This window comes from Aspergillus luchuensis, chromosome 1 (genome assembly GCF_016861625.1).
Source record: "Aspergillus luchuensis IFO 4308 DNA, chromosome 1, nearly complete sequence".
NCBI lineage: Eukaryota > Fungi > Ascomycota > Eurotiomycetes > Eurotiales > Aspergillaceae > Aspergillus > Aspergillus luchuensis.
The window spans coordinates 1,961,429-1,980,509 of NC_054849.1; the positions used below are offsets into that span (position 1 = coordinate 1,961,429).

General features: G+C 49.1%; 9 protein-coding genes across 9 annotated transcripts; 5 read left to right on the forward strand and 4 right to left on the reverse strand.

The window, feature by feature from the left end:
* Window positions 1–1,300: 1,300 nt before the first annotated feature.
* Window positions 1,301–2,217, forward strand: AKAW2_10684S (uncharacterized protein; the record flags this gene model as incomplete). The annotated part of the gene is made up of 5 exons (XM_041689923.1): window positions 1,301–1,484; window positions 1,544–1,897; window positions 1,946–2,017; window positions 2,071–2,124; window positions 2,177–2,217. 5 exons carry the CDS (start codon window positions 1,301–1,303, stop codon window positions 2,215–2,217), a joined length of 705 nt encoding a protein of 234 aa, XP_041537404.1.
* A 665-nt stretch (window positions 2,218–2,882) lies between these two features.
* AKAW2_10685S (CTAG/PCC1 family protein) lies at window positions 2,883–3,283 on the forward strand (the record flags this gene model as incomplete). The annotated part of the gene is made up of 2 exons (XM_041689934.1): window positions 2,883–2,923; window positions 2,992–3,283. The coding sequence occupies 2 exons, from the start codon at window positions 2,883–2,885 to the stop codon at window positions 3,281–3,283; spliced, it is 333 nt and encodes a 110-aa protein (XP_041537405.1).
* Window positions 3,284–4,308: 1,025 nt separating this feature from the next.
* On the forward strand, window positions 4,309–5,191 carry HYR1 (glutathione peroxidase; the record flags this gene model as incomplete). Its single annotated transcript, XM_041689945.1, has 2 exons — window positions 4,309–4,594; window positions 4,680–5,191. The coding sequence occupies 2 exons, from the start codon at window positions 4,309–4,311 to the stop codon at window positions 5,189–5,191; spliced, it is 798 nt and encodes a 265-aa protein (XP_041537406.1).
* A 242-nt stretch (window positions 5,192–5,433) lies between these two features.
* Window positions 5,434–6,642, reverse strand: AKAW2_10687A (translin; the record flags this gene model as incomplete). Its single annotated transcript, XM_041689956.1, has 8 exons — window positions 5,434–5,508; window positions 5,568–5,717; window positions 5,789–5,874; window positions 5,949–6,054; window positions 6,121–6,254; window positions 6,320–6,373; window positions 6,463–6,499; window positions 6,577–6,642. The coding sequence occupies 8 exons, from the start codon at window positions 6,640–6,642 to the stop codon at window positions 5,434–5,436; spliced, it is 708 nt and encodes a 235-aa protein (XP_041537407.1).
* A 499-nt stretch (window positions 6,643–7,141) lies between these two features.
* DIB1 (DIM1 family thioredoxin-like protein) lies at window positions 7,142–7,882 on the reverse strand (the record flags this gene model as incomplete). The annotated part of the gene is made up of 5 exons (XM_041689967.1): window positions 7,142–7,167; window positions 7,243–7,485; window positions 7,589–7,636; window positions 7,697–7,730; window positions 7,802–7,882. 5 exons carry the CDS (start codon window positions 7,880–7,882, stop codon window positions 7,142–7,144), a joined length of 432 nt encoding a protein of 143 aa, XP_041537408.1.
* An 869-nt stretch (window positions 7,883–8,751) lies between these two features.
* Window positions 8,752–9,262, forward strand: RPL22 (60S ribosomal protein eL22; the record flags this gene model as incomplete). The annotated part of the gene is made up of 3 exons (XM_041689978.1): window positions 8,752–8,766; window positions 8,938–8,973; window positions 9,038–9,262. The coding sequence occupies 3 exons, from the start codon at window positions 8,752–8,754 to the stop codon at window positions 9,260–9,262; spliced, it is 276 nt and encodes a 91-aa protein (XP_041537409.1).
* Window positions 9,263–9,855: 593 nt separating this feature from the next.
* On the reverse strand, window positions 9,856–11,826 carry rex3 (putative RNA exonuclease Rex3; the record flags this gene model as incomplete). The annotated part of the gene is made up of 1 exon (XM_041689990.1): window positions 9,856–11,826. One exon carries the CDS (start codon window positions 11,824–11,826, stop codon window positions 9,856–9,858), a length of 1,971 nt encoding a protein of 656 aa, XP_041537410.1.
* Window positions 11,827–12,713: 887 nt separating this feature from the next.
* AKAW2_10691S (lipase ROG1 family protein) lies at window positions 12,714–14,173 on the forward strand (the record flags this gene model as incomplete). Its single annotated transcript, XM_041690001.1, has 2 exons — window positions 12,714–12,787; window positions 12,847–14,173. 2 exons carry the CDS (start codon window positions 12,714–12,716, stop codon window positions 14,171–14,173), a joined length of 1,401 nt encoding a protein of 466 aa, XP_041537411.1.
* Window positions 14,174–15,748: 1,575 nt separating this feature from the next.
* On the reverse strand, window positions 15,749–17,155 carry AKAW2_10692A (phosphatidyl synthase; the record flags this gene model as incomplete). Its single annotated transcript, XM_041690012.1, has 2 exons — window positions 15,749–16,709; window positions 16,788–17,155. 2 exons carry the CDS (start codon window positions 17,153–17,155, stop codon window positions 15,749–15,751), a joined length of 1,329 nt encoding a protein of 442 aa, XP_041537412.1.
* Between the last annotated feature and the right edge of the window lie 1,926 nt (window positions 17,156–19,081).

The following is a 19,081-nucleotide window of genomic DNA, read 5'->3' on the forward strand; positions in this document are numbered from 1 at the left end:
CGAACACGAATGATGTCTGGTATGGGCAGTCTCAAAAATGATATTTTGTGGGGAGGCTATACTCGGTTAGCGTATGGGTGGTTAGCAAGCCGATTGCGGTTGGAATCTGCGCCTTATCGTTATGCTGATCGCTCTGCCCAACAACGGTTCTCGAAAATGTAGTGGGTGGATCGGATCGACAGGGATGGAGGTACGTACCTGGCAACCTGGCAAGCGGACAGCGGCTGGCTTTTCGACGAACCTAAATCACTTGCACACCATCACCTTGCCATTGCTGGTATTGATTTCGTCGCGCCGCTGTGTTCAAACTCCTTTTTGCTTAATTACACAAAAAAGGACTACGCGTTTAATAGTAATCTGCTCATTGAGTTGCTCCTATCGAACGCTTCCCTTCAACTGGGACCAGGATTTTGATTACTTCGCCGAGCTAACAGCTGACTATAAGCCTTTGAAACTTCGGAGTCAATGATCACCATGCTGAACAGAACAGGAATATACAGGATAAGGTTCCGCGGGGTTTCTGGGCGAGCCCCACGCTGCCCACGGAGGTTTGATGAGGTACAGACATTAACCTCCGCAGTGCTGCCAATGCAACAGTCCTGACCATCATCAGCAATCGCATTCAAAGTGGAGCACCATTTAAGATTTCACTATTGAATCACTATCCCACGGTAGGAGAAAGGGACAGAGGTCAATTCATACCCGCCCACCTCAAGCACTATCGATTCTTGTCTGAAATTTTGGTCATGGCATACTACGATGTGAGAGACAAATAATCACCAACACTTTTCAGCACCATAATATGCACCTACAAACGGATCTCGTTTGCATCATCAATACTGCATGGATGAGTATGGTTCTATATGCGACGTAAACCCATATGGTCAGAGCAGGCTGGCATTGACTTTGCCTGCTATCTTCTTGATAGCTTGCGGGCTTGGATTAAGCTCATCGGATGAATGGCGTTCTACCATCCCATCTGAAACGACGGAGTGGTGTCATTGGATCTCGATGTCGATCCTCATTCATGCGAGCTCCTAAGGTGCCCGATTCGATGGATATGGAAGTCAGCTTCATTGCCAACTTCCCCTGAATCAAAGCCCAGCACGAAATCTCTTCCAGTGTTGTCTATTTAATGGAGCGTCCTCCCAATCGCTGTCCTTTCTCTTCCCAAGCACTTCGCTCACTGTCAGTCGTTCTCTAAATCTCCAAACCCTCATTCGCTCCTTTACAGCAACTACAATACAAATACACTCACTATCTTTCTTTATCCTATTCCTCAAATCAACAATACATCACAATGAAGTTCACTGGAATTGCTGCTCTTGCCCTCGCTGGCAGTGTCTCTGCCGCCGCTATCCCGGTTGTGGATACTACCGTCCAGTCCACTCTTAGCCAGCTGACCGGCGTTCTCGGAAAAGTCGACAATGTTGTCGGTGGCCTTGTTGGCTGCGCTACCACCGACCTCACTGATCTGAAAGACGGTATGCTATCTACGGCCGTGAAAGTTTGCTAGGGAGACCTACTAAGATTAGATATGTAGAACTTTCCACCATCGAAGGCAAGCTGACCCAGCTGCTCCCTTCCAACAAGCGTGACCTTACCGGCACTGTCGGTGGCGTTGCTACGCCTGTGGTCGGAATCGCTGGTGATGCCGCTGGCACCGTTAAGGGTGTTGCTAGCGGTGCTGTTAACACTGTTGGAAACGTTGCTGGTGGAGCCGTCAACACTGTCGAAGGTGTTGCTTCTCCTGTTGTCAAGACCGTTGGTGGCGTTGCTTCTCCTGTTGTCAAGACAGTTGGTGGTGCTGTCGACTCGGTCGCCTCCCCTGTTGTCAACGCGGCTGGTGGAGCCGTCGGCACTGTCAAGGGAGCAGCCAGCGGTGTTGTCTCTGGTGGTATGTACAATCGTCCAGATCTATGTCCAATAGCTAAGATTATACCAGCTGTTAACCTGAAGCGCGACATCACTGACCTTTCTGGTCTTTCTGAGACCCTTGTCGCCAAGATCCAGAGCGGTAAGTGAAATCCTGAGTATGAGTGGTAAAGTAAGCATACTGACTCTTCCAAGGTGACCTGACCGCCGGCGCTCTTGAGAAGGTCCTGGACCTCCTCAGCCAGAACGGTAAGTTGATCTAAGAAAAACTTGAAAGGAAACATCGCTGACAATGGCCTAGGAGGTCTTGCCAACCTTCAATCCGTCCTTTCCCTTGTGTAAAGGATGACCCGTTCAAACAATTTCTGCCTTCTCCCACGACCTACACTTCTATGTTCAGTGATGCGTCATGGAAACCTTCGACCGGGGAAACCTTAACGAAGTCATGACTTTGTGGGAGAGCGGTTCTGTTGTACATTCGAGCGTATCTTCTCTGTTGGCCGAGGAGAGCAGCCCTGGGAGACTTCCGCCTGCCGTATATATACTTTGATACCAGAATAATTGTAATGTCTTGAAGCCACACTCATTCTGCTGCCTCGTAATCGATGAAAGAAAGTAAACAGATGATTATAAATAGCATGGATAAGATTGCTCGATGATAAACCCATTGTTTCTAATCTCTTTAAATTATATTGTTAATGGTGTAATCTGGCTACCCAGAACAAATGTAAAGTACTCAACTAGAATACAGTGGTTGAAATGTTCTGCAATACTGCTTGCGAGAAATGATAGGCTGGCAGACGTCGCCAGGCCATATTATCAGTAACACTCGTTGTAGCCTGAGGCCGCAATGCTTACTCATGCCTTATCGCACATCCCACTCTTTCCCCGCCTCAATATCAATCTTTCTCCTCAGCGTTGCGCTCTTTATTACACGAATTCAAGTTGCTGTTGCATTGAACTCACTTGAACCTCTTACTCTCTTAGAAAGACATACGCATATCACCATGGCATCCAACGGAACCCCCTCCGAATTCCCCTACACCCTGTAAGAAGAGCCAAACTCCCCTTGGGCACATCACCTCGACACCACTAACCAACAACGAATCCCAACAGAACAATCTCTCTCCCTCTCCCTACCAATCGCCTGGCGTCCGCCGCCCTGCGCACCCTCGAGGTTGACACCGAGCTCTCCCCCTTCGTGAAGCGCAGTTTCGCCCTGACAACGCCGACCAAAGAGCAAACCGCCGACGAAGAGGCCAAAACTGTGCTGGAGACGACCTACTGCGCGACGACGAATCGCATGCTGCGTGTCTCTGTGAATGGCTTTATGGAAAACCTGGCAGTGGTGCTTGGAGTGATGGAAGAACTGGACGTGGATGTTCTAGATGCGGATGATGAGAAATGATGGGTCTGTCTTAGTGCAGATCGAGACTGGAAAAGCAAATGCGAGGTTTACTGTGCTATGTTATGCTACACCCTACCAGGGGCATTTCATGAGGGTTGGATGTGCCCGATTATTGGGTCGATCAAGACTATATCGGTATATTGCCGCTGGCCATGATCGTTCGGACGGAACACGGATACCGGATGTTCCTCGCGGTGCAGGCAAGCCGCGTCCGGGGGGTTGTGGATGGGAGATGTGCGTACCGTGGATGGGGCAAACCACCAACGTACCTGTGTGTGTGTGTGGGTTTGTTCGGCGATGGGGCTTGATTTTGAATGAGTCAGGAGTGTGTATAGCGGGTTGGGTCATATGTGGATAGCGTGGAATGCGGTCTACCGAGTTGTACGATGTGAGGGTCTAGAATGAATATATCACTAATCCTGTGTCTTCTCATAATGAAGTTTGGCAAGGGTAACGGATAGATACGAAGATTATACGGTGCCCCAGTCCCTAAAAGAGCCAATGCCACTAAGCTCCAATAGCCGTGCATGATGACCATGCCTTAATTTAAAACCCCAGAACTCACAATATATTGTATCCACCACGAGTCTCAAGTATTTGGAATTCCTAAATGAACCACCAGTGCACTGATCAAAACACCCAATATCATCCGATCACTAATCAATTATTCCATTGTGCATAATGCATAATAACCCTGCATCCTCAACCAACCACAATCGCCATAAATGCAACCAAACCCAAAGCAGCAAAAGCGCCGGTGGCGCCGTAACGGGAATTTACACGTGCAACAAACCCCAAGCCACTTTTGGGCCCGAAACCGTATCGATCGACCCGCAATCATTCAGGCCATTTTCTGCTAATGATGACATCGATACTGGTTCGGGTTCCGGAATCTCTTGTTCCCGATCCATCTGGTTCCATTTCCCCCCTCTCTCTCGTTGCTGTTCCTCTTTGGGATTTGCGCCTGCGACGATTATTGACTGCCGGACCCCCTCTTCTCTTCTCTTCTCTCTTCTTAGTCGCTGATGCGTTTGTCATCGATCATCCCATTCACTGATTTATCATCCTCAAGGTCGAGACTCACCTCATCAACTACATATCTACTTGCGCATTCCCTGGTACCAGTCCGATTTATCAGAACTACTGCTCCTACTGGTCCATATCACCTTGCGACATCACCGCGATCAAGCCACCGGAACATTTATCCTCTCCAGCGCATTCACTCTCCACCACCCCTTTCGTCAAGTTCACCAAGACTACTATCAACCATGTCTTCTGCGACTACCTTCTACGACTTTGAGCCTGTCGACAGTACGTTGTTCACCCTCCTTTACTTCCTTTAACCCCCCACCCCCCCAACTTCATACGAAACTAACCACCCCTCCTCGCTCAACAGAAAAGGGCTCCCCTTTCCCCCTCACCGACCTCAAAGGCAAAGTCGTCCTTGTCGTCAACACCGCCTCCAAGTGCGGCTTCACGCCTCAGTTCCAAGGCCTGGAGAAGCTCTACCAGGACATCAAATCTAAGCACCCGGAAGACTTCACCATCATCGGATTCCCCTGCAACCAGTTCGGAAGCCAGGACCCCGGAACCGACGACGAGATTCAGTCGTTCTGCCAGATCAACTACGGAGTGACATTCCCTGTGCTGGGCAAGTTGGACGTGAATGGCGACAAGGCCGCGCCGGTGTGGACATGGATGAAGGAGCAGCAGCCCGGTCTGTTGGGTCTGAAGCGCATCAAGTGGAACTTTGAGAAGTTCCTGATTTCGGCTGATGGAAAGGTTGTGGGTCGCTGGGCTAGTTTGACCAAGCCCGAGTCGTTGGAGGAGCCGATTCTGAAGGAGATTGAGAAGGCGAAGAAGGAGGGCACGTTGGCTTCGTTGAAGAAGGAGGAGGCGACGGCTTGAGAGTGTGATATCATATTTATCTTATATTTGTGTGAGAGGACGGGTGTTTGGTTGGGATGATACCATGCAGCAGTAGCTGCTGCTGCTGCTGTCTTTTATACTATACTGAGTATTATATAATGGCTGTTACGCTACGCTAGGCGATTGGTGTTGCGAAACGAAACTCTTCAACTGCCATGTTCTGGACAGTGTCGTTATTTCATATCAATTCATATGCTAATTTAATTTCTCCGTGTTTGAAATCATGCTGCAGCGCTACCCTTGGGGATCAAATTGCGCAAAGAGAGATCGTAAACCACATCCTCCACCTTCTTGACCTGTACCATCACATTAGCATCCCGTAACTTACATCCAACTTCGACAGGTGGAAACTTACACTGTATTTAATCCCATCACTCCTCTTCCGCAGAATATCATTCTTCAGATTCAACAACTGGAATCCCGCAAACAGATCCTTGATGAAATTGCCAATCTGCACCGGCCGGGTGTAATCACCGAGAGTGACCGAGTTGACAGCCAGGCGGGCCTATCACATCTTCTATTAGCCAAACAATGCATTCCAATAGCAGACCAATATCCGGGGATGGGGTGACTGACCAACTCCTCAACCATAGAAATCAGCGCAAGCAGATACTCCTCAATTGTGAGATGGAAGGCATCCTGTTCTTTGAGATTCACGGGGACTGAAAGATTATCATTAGAATGAAGTTCACACTCTGGATTTCTCAAAGATAGGAGATAGACAGAGAGAACGTACCACCCAGGAACTTCCCAACCTCTTCAATCGTGAGGAACGAAGAAGAGCTGTTCGTCTTGTACTCTTCCAGTCCGCCTAGCCAAGCGCAGAGCTCGATGGATGAGACCTATTGGTCGGCTGATTAGCTCTCATCTGCAACAATTTAAACCCCAGTAATAGAAGAGGCACGCACAAGGTTCTGCAACTCGCGCGTCCACACCCCATTGTACTTGTAAAACGGGTGCTTGTCTGCCACGGTCTTCAACCGAGATACTTCATCCCTCTGGGCGATGATCTCCTTAGTTGCGTCATCGAGGACAGGTTTCACTGTTCTTATTAGCTATATCCCTTGAATACCCCTTCAGATAGATGGAGAAAAGACTGTTACATACACTGATCAGTGGGTGTAGAATGAGCCCGCGACAGAATAGCCTGGGTTGATCTTCCTATCCAGAATATCAGCCAAGCGAATTCCTCAGATTGAGGATTCCCCCCATGCGATATTTGAGAGAAAACGAAATAGAGGAATAAATACCCTTCCTAGCCAGCGTCTGCACAATATCATGAAGTTCCTGTACATTTCGTTAGCACAACGGCACTTTGCTTTCGGGTTTGTTTCTGCGCTTGGCACGGGCACGGGTCAACTTACATCGCGGACTGCAGCCTCCTCGTCAATCTTGGCCTGCAGGTCTTCGAAGATATTGTGATCGATCATCTTGAATTATTTGTTTATGATCTGATGTGTTGTGGTGAGTGATACTAAATTGATTGGGATTCGTGTTGCGGGAGAGATGTTGATGAATGTTACGTCAGGGAAACAAAGCTGAAAAGAGAGATTGTGGGGCAGGTTTTCTGCCGCTTTGGCTTGGGTTTTATATCACGGCGGATGACTACCAGTAGAGAAGATGAGTGAATAGGTTACTGCAGAAGAGTAGTTCAGCTTCACTAACAGGTTCTGAGAATGTTAATGAATTTGATCATGTGTATATCTTACTATTAGTAGCGCCCTTCACAGGTTCAACTTAACTGCAATGCCACTACGAAAGCAAAATACACCCCACCATACAGCTGCTCCTAATTACAAGCAAGAGTCACTAGTGATAGAGAACATCATATTCATCTGAATTCTAACCTAACGAGCCTCTAAGAAAGCCCACACATTCATAAGTCATAGCAAAACTCAAACAAAACCAACCCCACAACAAGCACGACAATCAGTAGCGGTACCTGGTCGAGTAATCTACAGCAGAAATCATGCATCAGCCAAACCATCAAGCCAGTACCAAAACCAACTCAAGAAAATAGATAGACTTACCCTTCGGACTAACAACCAGACCACGTCCCTTCTTCGCACCCTTGTAAATGGTCTCAATGATATCGATCATCTCCTGCTTGTCTTCAAGCACCCAGTTCAACTTGTTGTTGTTACCCGTGCCAAAATCACACATCATGTGTTTATTCCGGTAGAAGAACATGATGGTCATTGGGTCAAAGAGTTCGTACATCGTGTTGAACTCGGGTACCTCGTCGATGTCGCAGAGGTAGATGACAGCGAAGTCTGGTTGGGCAGTTAGTCACTGAGATTTTCTTTTATTTTTTTTTTTCTCTTTCGAAGATAGTGGTATGGGAAAGAGAAATGGATAAAGAATTTCTTGACGTACTCTTCACTCGTTCGGCGATCTTGAAAAGGACTTCGTCCTGACGCATGCCTACAATTCACTGTATTAGCACTGTCTTGTTCTGATAAAGAGAGAGTCGTGATGTCCTACAGTCAACATCGTGATCGCGACCGAATCGGATGACCTATACAGATTTGATTAGTATCATCTGCTATGGTCGGGGACCAAGCTTGACTTGGTGATATGTATACGCACCACAAGTCTGTCCTCCTCGGAGAGAATAGCCTGGTCGACGTGCCAGGCCGTACGCAGATGCGGGAGAACGACGGAACCCATGATAATGACTTATGGCCCTTTAACGCTATGTATAGCACTTCTAGTTGGTGTTATCGACAGGAAATCGTTGGTGTTCTTGCAACTTGCGACTGATGTAGTTGATAGAGATCACGTGGATGAGGGGGTAGCAGCGAAGAAGTTACTTTGCTTGCTCCTTCTCGAAGTTTCGGATAAGGCTTCTAACCAAATGCTCTATATGTTAAACGCCAATGGAATACTATATACAAAGTCTATAATTCAAGTATTTACCGCATCGCACTTTCTTCTCCAATCAGTCGGACAAGCCGACCAAATTGATGAAAAAAGGGTTGTTCGCGTCGATCGGGGATAGTGTAAGCCCGATGACACTGTGCAGCAAGACATGCGCAAGCACAGAGGTCTCGCCACGGGGTGCAAAAATAAGATTAATCAATGTTGTGTTCCTTAGAACACTTTCAGAGATTAAACTGAAAAGAACAGATACTACACTTGATCTAAGCCAAAAGGCAAAGAGAGCTGGAGAAGAAAAGAAAAAAAATTCTAAAAGACGGGGGGCGCGAGAAGTTTATATAGGATTGGCCAAGTGGCCCGTGCGCAACACACCGGCTAGTGCCGTTGAGGTGGCCAACAAGCGAGAATTACCACCATGACTAAGACAGCTCTCATTGGACCAGCCATTCACCCAGTCAGATGATAAACAGCTGCCCTAATCAGCGGACTGAAAGCCCTATCCACATACCCAAAACGGATTAGTGACACGCACTTGTCCGACTCGAGCATCTCCATCGACCTTCGACAATTTCTCTCCCCAAGGCGCAGGATATACACCTCTTTGCGACCAGCTAATCCCTCTTTCTATCCCCTCAAAAAACCCCCTCCCATCCGTCACAATGGCCCCCGTTGCTGTACGTTTCCTTCCTTGAAACCGCTTTGCTGTTCTCCCCGAATGGGTCCATGTCCATGAAGATGTATTTTCTGCGTTGAAAATACCAGATAAAATATTTCTCATGGAATAAACCCCGGGGATCCGACATTATGGAACAGTAGGCTAATCATTATTTTTTCTCGGACAATAGGCCCGTGGTCGCAAGGCCCAGAAGGTCACCAAGAAGGTATGTGCTTATCGCAATCGCAAGTAAAAATTTACAGTTAAACTAACTTTTCATTCTTTTATAGTATGTCATCAACGCTTCTCAGCCCGTGAGCGACAAGATCTTCGACCTCTCTGCTTTCGAGAAGTTCCTCCACGACCGCATCAAGGTCGAGGGCCGTGTCGGCAACCTCGGTGACAAGGTCGTCATCTCCCAGGTTGGTGACGGCAAGGTCGAGGTTGTTGCTCACATCCCCTTCTCTGGCCGCTACCTGAAGTACCTGTATGTTCCTCTCACCTCCTTGAAATAGTACCACCAGTGCGAAATTTGTGTGCTAACCTGCATCTTTCAACAGCACCAAGAAGTACCTCAAGAAGCAGCAGCTCCGTGACTGGCTCCGTGTCGTCTCCACCTCCAAGGGTGTCTACGAGCTCCGCTTCTACAACGTCGTCAACGACGAGGGCGAGGAGGATGAGGAGTAAATTACTCCTTCCGGAATGACAACCAAAAAAATCCAAAAATGACCGGATGACAAGTGTGCTCGCGTCAGGGGGTTGCCAATAACTGGGAGCGATATCTGAATTGAGGGTTATCACTTGGATGTCTGGTTTGGGTATAGATGTGTTCTACAAGGAGGGATTCCTATACCGCTTTGGCGATGACTGGTGGTTGGCTCGGAGATGTTTGTTCCTGAAAAGGTGGACGCTCTGTTGCTGCTCTGGCTCGTTATGGCTACCTCTACTCATGACGTTATGACTGGTAGATACATGATTGAATAGAGCAATCTATCACTCGAACCTCATTATGTTCTGTTGTAAATTACGTAGTTGCATGGTGTACAATTTTGAGTACGTATAAAATGGGTATCACTAGAAGTAATCAATGGCGTCGATAGCTGTGCCTTCAATCTCCTAACGCCGAGCTGCTCCGCTTTTGGCCCGCTCCTGATCCAAGCCTTCCATGTGCAGCCGCAGCTTCCGCATCGGCGCCTGGTGGAGGCACAAGCTGGTCGTTATGTATGCGCCAGCCTTTAGACTTGAGAACCTTCCATGTCTCCGCTGCCTTGACCCTCACCAGATCGCCCGTGGCGATCGAGTCTTCCTTGGAGTCATGGCCGCTGCTGCCTCCAGTTTGGATGTCTCGATCTAGATGTCTCCGGCATAGAGTCTTCAAGCTCATACGGAGAGGTAAGCCCCGGGGATGTGGGTATAATAGAACAGTGTCAATAATCGTCGGATGAATGATGCGGCAGGCATTGAGGTCATTGTCGATCGCATGTCCAATGAGTGGCGTATCTGGTTGAAGACATTCAAATAGCAGCGCCCGGGCTGCAGCAGGCGACTCGACAATCTGCAATGGAGGCGAATCTACTTCCCCGTCATCCAACGGTAAACTCGCTTGAGAGCCAGAGCTGCCATAGGGAATGGCCTTCGTGTAGTGCTCTGGGAAAACACCAGAAAACCGCGAATTCAGGTCCAAGACTTCACCGATGGGTCTGACCAAAACATCCAAGAGTGTCTTGCCTTGCGGCCAGCTAACAGCGGTCAACCGAATCAGCTCCAATCCTAGGGTTGTGTAACCCATTTCACAGTCGAAGCAGACTGGCGGCAGCCGTCCTTTGGCAGATTGTTTCGGGGTTTTCTGGAACTGGAGTACTGAGGCGAGTCGTTTGGTTTCCGATACCTTGAAGACATGGGTCTTGCCCTTGGTACAGCCAGCAGAAGTCCCTACCGACTCGTTGCAGCAAGAGAAGTACGCATCTTTGTGCCCTGTAATATGATCGGTCTTCTTCTTGGGCGGATAGAGAGGTTTACCCGGGTGATATGTGCACTGTCCTCCGGTCGTCAAAGTTCCATCTTCCCGGCGACCAGGGAAGACTTGAAATCTTCCTCCACATCGATCGCACTTTTCCCATCCTTTGGATTCAATAACACCTTTCCTGGCACCTTCCACTTCGGCGTCCGTTGGAGGCTTAGTAACGTAGCCGTACTGCTCGAGACCCTCCAGTCGCGTCACAAGCTTGCCCGCCAATGCTATCTCCTCCTGTGGACTAAGCCCAGTGTCAAGAGGTTTCGGCTTTGACTGCTCTGGCCCGGGCGCAATCTTGTAATACCGCTCATTGAGATGGGCTTTCACGTCATTGGCCCAGTCTTCCTTGCTCATTTTCGACAGCTTTACTATGCGGAGCTTGATGACATTGGAGTATATGCTTGGGTGTTCTTTCGCGGTCTTTTCCTCTTCATCCAAGGCCATTGTTATAAGCTCATTTGGCGTAAGGACCAGATATCTGTCCTGGCTCTCTTTGTCTTTGGCCAACTTGTCATTTAGAGCAGACATACCGGCATGCAGCTTTGTGAGGATAGCCAAACGCACACCATGCGGGGCAGGTGCTTTCGTTAGCATCCGAGGGTTCAGGCTTTCTCGTGGTGCCTGCCTTGGCGGGAGAGGTTTTCGAGCGCCGGGTGCGCTTGCTTTTGCTGATGAAGATGTTGGCTTTGCCGGAGGCGTGACTTCCCTGGATAAAGACTGGAGTTTGACATTGGTTTGTCCATTGGTCTGGAATGGCTTGTTCGATGAAGTTGTTGACACAGGACCTTGACTGGAAGCTGCTTTAGAAGGCAAAGACGCTGCCTTGTCTTTTAACTTGGCGATTTTCTCTTCACCCGGGGCTTGTACTTTAGATTTAACGGCTGTTTCGCCAGACGTAAGTCCCGAGTCGCCCTGGGTTGCCGTTGGTACATCGGTGCTCTGACGGGCTCCTTGGGGGGCTGAGTTGGAGGCGACGTCTCGGTGAGAGAAGATGCAGGTTAAGAGCAAGCAATTTTGCCCTTCAGGACAAGGTATGTCCTTGAATAGACCGAGTGGTGCAAACATTGTGATTGTAGGCTAGCAAAAGTTGCCCAGTAAAGAAACAAAAGTCAGGTGTAGATGAAGAAAGGAGTATATAGCTGGTATACAAAGATTTCACTCATGCCTTGCGTTGCTTCGCAGCACGTACTAAACATACAGACGAACTGAAAGAATTGCTTGGAGCTGTGTATTAGCCACGATGTCAGTTACAGATCCGATACGGCTCAGAAAGCTGATTAGACTGTTTTATATGAGCTTCGAGCACATCTGTTTCATCCAGAGACTATGCTTGCCATGGGCAGTTAACCAGCCACTGTCGTGAGGACAAAGATTTGAGGGTACCGCAGTGCCTTTTCGCTAAATCCAGTTCAGATCTGAGATAAATTTATTGAGCTATTCGGCTAGGAAAAGGCTTTTGACGATTCGGTTTTGGAACAAGGAGGAAAATCCTCCTGGAGTTAAGCTAGGTTCGGGATACGAAGCTGAAGCCGAAGCTGAAGCGGCGGATCGGGATGCGGTCATGCAAACCATGCAAACAAGCACCTGCAGCTGCACGATTGCCCATCGGCCTCACCAGTCAATTCAAGAGGGTTAGGCTCTCTGAATACCAACATTATTTGTGTACACAATACTCCGTAATGGAGAAATCTAACAGATGGATAGGTAATGACTTCAGCAGGGCGGGGACCGTCCAGAACAGGCATCCATCCGATGACGTTTCCTTATCGTGGCTTAGTAAGGGGCCAATGGTGTACAGGCTGACAGCAGCCAGCAGATACTCAGCCTCCAACCTCAGGATTTGGCCGTGAGTCAATGGAGTATTTAAGAGGATGTTGAGTGATCTGGCTACCATTACTCCGTATAGCCTAGCAGCACGTTGACACCAGCTTCGACACAAATCACAGCCAACTATGGAGCTCGATAACGGCCACCCGCCGACTGAGACGTCGCGGAATGCCGACCACCTCTGTGTATTCGTACATGGGTTAGCTCTCAGTCCCCGAACTTCCTGCTGAAACTAGCTGACATATACTCCCATGGTAGACTATGGGGAAACCCTTCCCACCTGGACTATGTCACCTCATCGCTGAGGGAACGATACAGCGAAGACCGTCTCCATATTCTTTCGGCGAAGCGGAACGCCGGCAACTTTACCTACGATGGCATCGAGGTCGGTGGTGAGCGCGTGGCACACGAGGTTGAAGAAGCATTGGAGGAGTTGGCAGCAGCCGGGCATCATATCAAGAAGCTGAGCATGGTGGGATACTCGCTTGGAGGTCTTGTGGCTCGATATGCGCTGGGATTGTTGTATTCTCGGGGATGGCTCGATAAGCTTGAGCCAGTGAACTTCACCACGTTTGCGTCGCCGCATGTCGGTGTTCGGAACCCCCAGAAAGGAGCCTGGGGCTTTCTCTGGAACAACGTGGGGCCTCACACCATATCTATATCCGGCAAACAGCTGTTCATGATCGACACGTTTCGCGATTCGGGCAAGCCGCTGCTCAGCGTGCTAGCCGATCCGGATAGCATCTTCATAAAAGCACTGAAGAAGTTCAGGCACCGTACTGTATATGCGAACGTTGTCAACGACCGGTCGACCATATACTATACCACGGCAATCTCGACGACCAACCCATTCCATGAGCCGGACAATGTCCGCATCAATTACGTGAAGGGCTATGATCAGGTCGTGATCGACTCTGATAGGCATATCCTACCGTCAGACAAGAAACGCATAGAATCACTCTCACTTGTTCCCCAAGCACAGCAACAACTTATGACATACCTCACAGAAGCCCCCTTCCAGCTTCTCTTCACCACCATCCTCTTCATCGGCTTTCCTATCTTCCTCATCAACTCCGCCATTCAAACCGTCCGCAGCCAACGACGAATCCGCCTTCATGAAGAAGGACCCATGGGAACCGTCTTCGGACGCTACCGAGTCCCGGTTGTCGTCCAAGGCGTGCAGCACGCAGTAGAAGAGGCATTCGAGCACGCAGCCGCCGACCAAGATCCGGATTACCTGGACGAGAGCAAAGACGAAACGAAACAAGTGGCATCCGCAAGGAGAGCCAGGTCAAGCGAAAGCAAGAGCAATGCGCTCATCCGCGATGACAGCCCCGACAGCGCCTCTGAACCGCTACTCGCCCGCGAAAGCCAAGAACCTCAAGAGTTTCCAACCCTCGCATTGACATCGGATCAATTCGCCATCATCGAGTCACTGAACTCCGTGGGCTTCCGAAAGCACCCGGTCTACATTCATAATCACCGACACAGCCACGCAGCGATTATCGTCCGTATGCCCAAGCCGGGATTCGACGAAGGCAAAATAGTCATCAAGCACTGGCTTGATCAAGTTTTCGAGCTTTGACGATTGCCCGGCCGATATAGTTAGCTTACACGAACCCTCAGCTGCCCATGCAACACCACTTAATAGACTTTCCCCACTCACATCCACCCCCCCATCGCCTCACTGTACTCCGTCCTACACTATACAGAAGAAGAGACATACATAGACCCTAAACCAAATACAGCTCCCTAATATCAATGCACAAGCCATAACCGATCCTACCCGCTCCGCTGCCACACTATGTACATACTACAGACGCAGTACACCGTTCCGTATCGAACACACAGATCCCCCATATAGCCCCACATTCCCCCCTCCTCCTCCCCCAAAGCATCCTCCCTTACTAGCGCAACACCACACAACACAAATAATAGTAAGGTCCCAACTAGGCAAGTAAGTCGAGCATCCATCTACTCCATAAACTAAGTAACATACAGTACAGATAAACTTCCCTCCATTACCCACCCACACCCCCCCCCCCCACCTGACAGCCACCACCACATGTCCATAAGCACGGAGTACGTACTCCGTAACTCATTCATGCCATGTCAATCATCATGTACCCCAGACCCGAACCCCGAACCCAGCGGAAGAGAGATGCATTACCCACAACTACGTAGCAGACATATTATGCAATGCAGCATATCCTGCAAATAACCGCATGGCATGCTAAAAAAGAAGGAAAGGGATGGAATAAGAAATTACCCCCACCGCGCTCGGAATCTTCCCTTCTGTCCTTCCCCCGCATTTCTCCTTTCTTTCTTTCTTACATCTGACGTCTGCCGTGCAGCTAGCTAGCTAACTAGCTACCTTATGCACGGATGGGATACTATAACTATATTATTTTGTAGTATTAGAGGGGAGAGCGGAGTACTGGGGAGGGGGGAGGGGGGTTATGCTACTAAGTAACCAGTAACCACACAGGTAAGGAAGTTAACTAACCTTATTCGGGGATGTTTAATGTGGTTAGGGTGGTAGTATGGGGCGTAAGTTATCGGAGTTGCCTTATTGGGATGTTCCGTGAGGTTTGTGGTGAAAGTTTGCAGTGCCGGTTTCGGCTTGTGGTGGGATGGAATTGGATTGTGAACGAATACTATTAGGCTGACTGGGTTGGGGTTGCGTTGTTACACAAGTATTTGATTTGAGTATGGTGTTTTCTTGGGTTGGATAGGTATTGGGGGAGGTAGTGGATAGGCCGAGGTGGTAGGATTCAATGGGTAGGGTGGATGTGGTGAGTGGGTACTTGAGTATTTCTTTACCCATTCTATTGTAGAGGACTGATACAGGGGACGAGGGGGGTTGTATCCATGTTTTTGTTATGCTACTTTCGGGTTTACGGCAAATGCTTACTATTAGTAATCTAATGGGTTGAGGTGCTGCTAGAAGAAGTAGGTAGTAATCTGTATGATGAAATTCCCTAACAATAATAAAAGTGTAGTAGAAGATGAATAAGTAAACCCAATGCTCAAAAAAAATACATATCTGTCATACATTCATAGCATAGAGGTATCCATAAAAAGTAATAGTAAACAAGAATGATAGGAATCTACATGCACCACAACTGTATCATCCAACTACCATCAGTAGAAAAGAGAATCAGTTGGGCAGAAGGCCCGCTTCTAGCTCAAGTTCCGAGTCAACATCGTCAACGAAAGCCGACCCGTCTTTCTTCTCTTTGGCCATCTCGCGGTCAATGGCAAATTTGACCGCGTCTAGGATATGGTTGCAAGTCTTCTTGGGTGGATAGCGAGGGATAGTGCCCTCTTGGTACACACCGGTCTTGACCAGGATGGAGAACCAGTCGGCGTCACTGGTCTCGTTGAACTCGTTCGTGCCTCTAATGTCTGACTCGGGGGTATCGCCCACAAAGTACACGGTGCTGGGTGGCTTGTTGATGGCATGGGTGTTCTTGCGCCATTGTCGCAACAACCGCGTAGCGAACTGGTATGTGCCGAGTTGGGGCTTGCCAAAGGCGATCGTGTTCAGCTCCTTGCCAGTGACAGCTTTGTACAGCGCCTCAAGGGAGGCTCGGAGAGCTCCCATGCCGATGCGGACATGTTCGTGGGAGGTGGACCAGACCACGTCGTTGTGGGAGAAATACACTGGCGGGCCCTCGTCAAAGGAGTCGGATCGGGTGTCTAGGTGGCCATTCTTGGACATTAGAACGTCGAGGATAATCTGCTGGTCACCTGCCCAGTCCCGACTATCAGCAAAGACAAAGATAGCCTCGATCTTCGTCTTCGAGAAGTCTCGGACCCGGGAGTTCTTGTATTCTTCGTCAGTCAACTTCCGGAACGGGGTAGTGTCCTGTCTAGTCTTGATGATGTCTCCAGGGGTGATGACATCCTTGAAGCCGTAGCCTTCGGCTACAATACGGCACTTCTCGCCCTCCCCACCAACGACAAGGACCGTGTGGTACCTTTCGGCCATCTCACGCATCGGGGTATGGCCGCAGATGAATTGGCCGGGTGAGACTTCAAGCTCAAGCTGTCGACTGAGATCAACGCATCGTTCCTCCTCTGTCTTGCCTCCACCGTTTGTGACAAAGATGTATGGACTGGTAGAGCAGTCAGCACATGGACTACCATTTGGAAAGGTGCACCGCTATAGTACGGTAGAGGGTATCGATACATACACTTTGATGCCATACGGATTCTCTCCATTGATATACCTGAGCGCGCTGGCAGCTTCAGGGATAGCCTTACCGCCTCTGATAAGGACTCCGTCAATATCAAAGGCCAAGGCAAAGTCATCGGCAGTGGTGAGGGCCTTCTTAGTCACAGGCGGAGCAACTCGAGGAGAGCCTTCTTCGGAGGAAACCTCTTCGTCAAAGTGCTGCTTGGCCGCTTCCAGTTCCATGGCTGTTTCATGGGAAATGGTAGAAGCCATCAAGTGTTTAGGAGGAACGACCACACTGGGACCGCCGTAGAGGTCGGCCTGGGATGCGTCCAGGCTCGACAACCGGCTTACCCGTGGGGTAGCATATCCGTCGGCTGTTGTCATTGTGGATAGTGGTAGTGGTGGATCTCGGGCGGGTGGCAACAATGAAAGAGTGGATCTTTTGTGGACCCAAGATATGAACAAGAATCGGTCAATGTGGAGGACAATCGACAACGACGTCAGTCGATCTTCAGGGGCAACGTCTTTCGGCTAACGCGAGGTCAAGTAAACCAAAAGGAAAGCAAGACGATCAATGAATCCAAGCAATGCACGTCAATTGGCGTTGCAAGGATGTACACTGATAAGACAATGTACTACACAGAAGATCAAGTTCCCAGGGGAATTGATTATGTGCAGCAAGCAACAGAAGAAAGAAGAAGTATGATACACCAGATGAAGGAGCCCAAAGTAAGAAATGGATACAGTGGAGAGAGTAGAGGAGTCTGGAGAGATAGAGGGGCCACCTCTTGACAGACAATGGGATTCTAGAGCCATTATATAGGAGTCAACGAGCAAGCGGTGGAGGACGCCTAGCATATTTTCCCTTGGGTGATGCAGCCCGTGGCGCCGTCATCGACCGCGTCGGGACAACAAAAGACTCATTCTCACTGGTGAACTGGAAGTTTTGTTCTCAGTAACGGTTGCAGTTTCTGGTTGTTCGAACCCCACTTGCACCCAAAGTTACAACATAGTTGAATTGTTCCTATTTGATCATAGTGTCTAGTAGTGGTGCGTCTGAGAACTCAGTAGAAGCCAGTCAGCCATACATATCGAAGAAGAATCCTTGACCATATTAGATGATGATGGAGAGGCTGACACTGTGATTCGCTCCACGGGACGGTCAAGGCGCCAACCCGGCACCGGCAGTCAAAAGACACGCCCGAGAGGTACCGTGCAAAAGGAAAAACAAAAATAAAATAAAATAAAATAAAAAGGGAGGGGGGCTTGGAATGGGTGATTCAAAAACTTACTCGCCATCCATCCATCAAGAAAAACCGGATGAAACCCACTCGTTCGGCGAAAATGAGAATGGGTGAATTCGGATCCCTGATCAAGTTCGGGGACTGATATCATGGCACGGAAGCAAATGAGGAAGAGAGAAGAAGAGAGAGGAAGACGGCAGCGGGAGACAGATTGACATCAGTTACAATACCGGTTCGTTTACAGTTTACTCTCAACACCAATAATACATAATACAGCTATACTATACTATACTATACTATACTATACTATACTATACTATACCATACCACTATACACCCTATCTATCCCTACAGTCGAGGAACTATAGTACAATGTAAGCGGTAATTGTGCAGTTTGTATGCCCAAAACACACACCCGGTCCCCCGGTCTTCATCAGCGCCAATGACGCCTCCTCGTGGCCTTACTTTCCAGCTATTCTACACTGTAACCTCCCCAAGCCATCGAGATCATTCCCGCCCTGAGCAATAAACCGGACTGGCAGGGATGGAGGGGAGGGGAAAAAGAAAAAAAAAAAAAAAGGGAACGGACCGACTACCGAATGCACGAACCTACTTTCATCCATCCTAGTCGTAGTCTCCTCAAGCCACCATCTGCGCGAAGGATCGTGGATGGATGTTACTTTCCGAGCCTCCTCTTTTGCCAGTCCGCTAACCAGTTATCTTGTGCTTCTCCAACGTGAGGTCACAGCCAACCATGATGCTCAAAGTGGCCCGGAATTCCCTACACCAAGAATAGTGCTGCCTCACTGCCTCAGTCATCCGCCAGGGGCTGATCACTGCTTCTGACGTCATGGCGGAGCTCTCCCGGCCGCCGTCTGTATCGTTACCGTATCAGCCATACACCCCTGCACTGAGTATAGTGGCAGAGAGTGGATTCACATGGAAAATCTGCCTTTGCGGTAAACTTGGAACTGTGATTGCCTTTTGACACTGCGGCCTAGTGGAAAGCATCATCCTAAGGCGCTATGTTTGGAAAAGGCCTCTGCAGCCCTCCTGATTCGCTTGC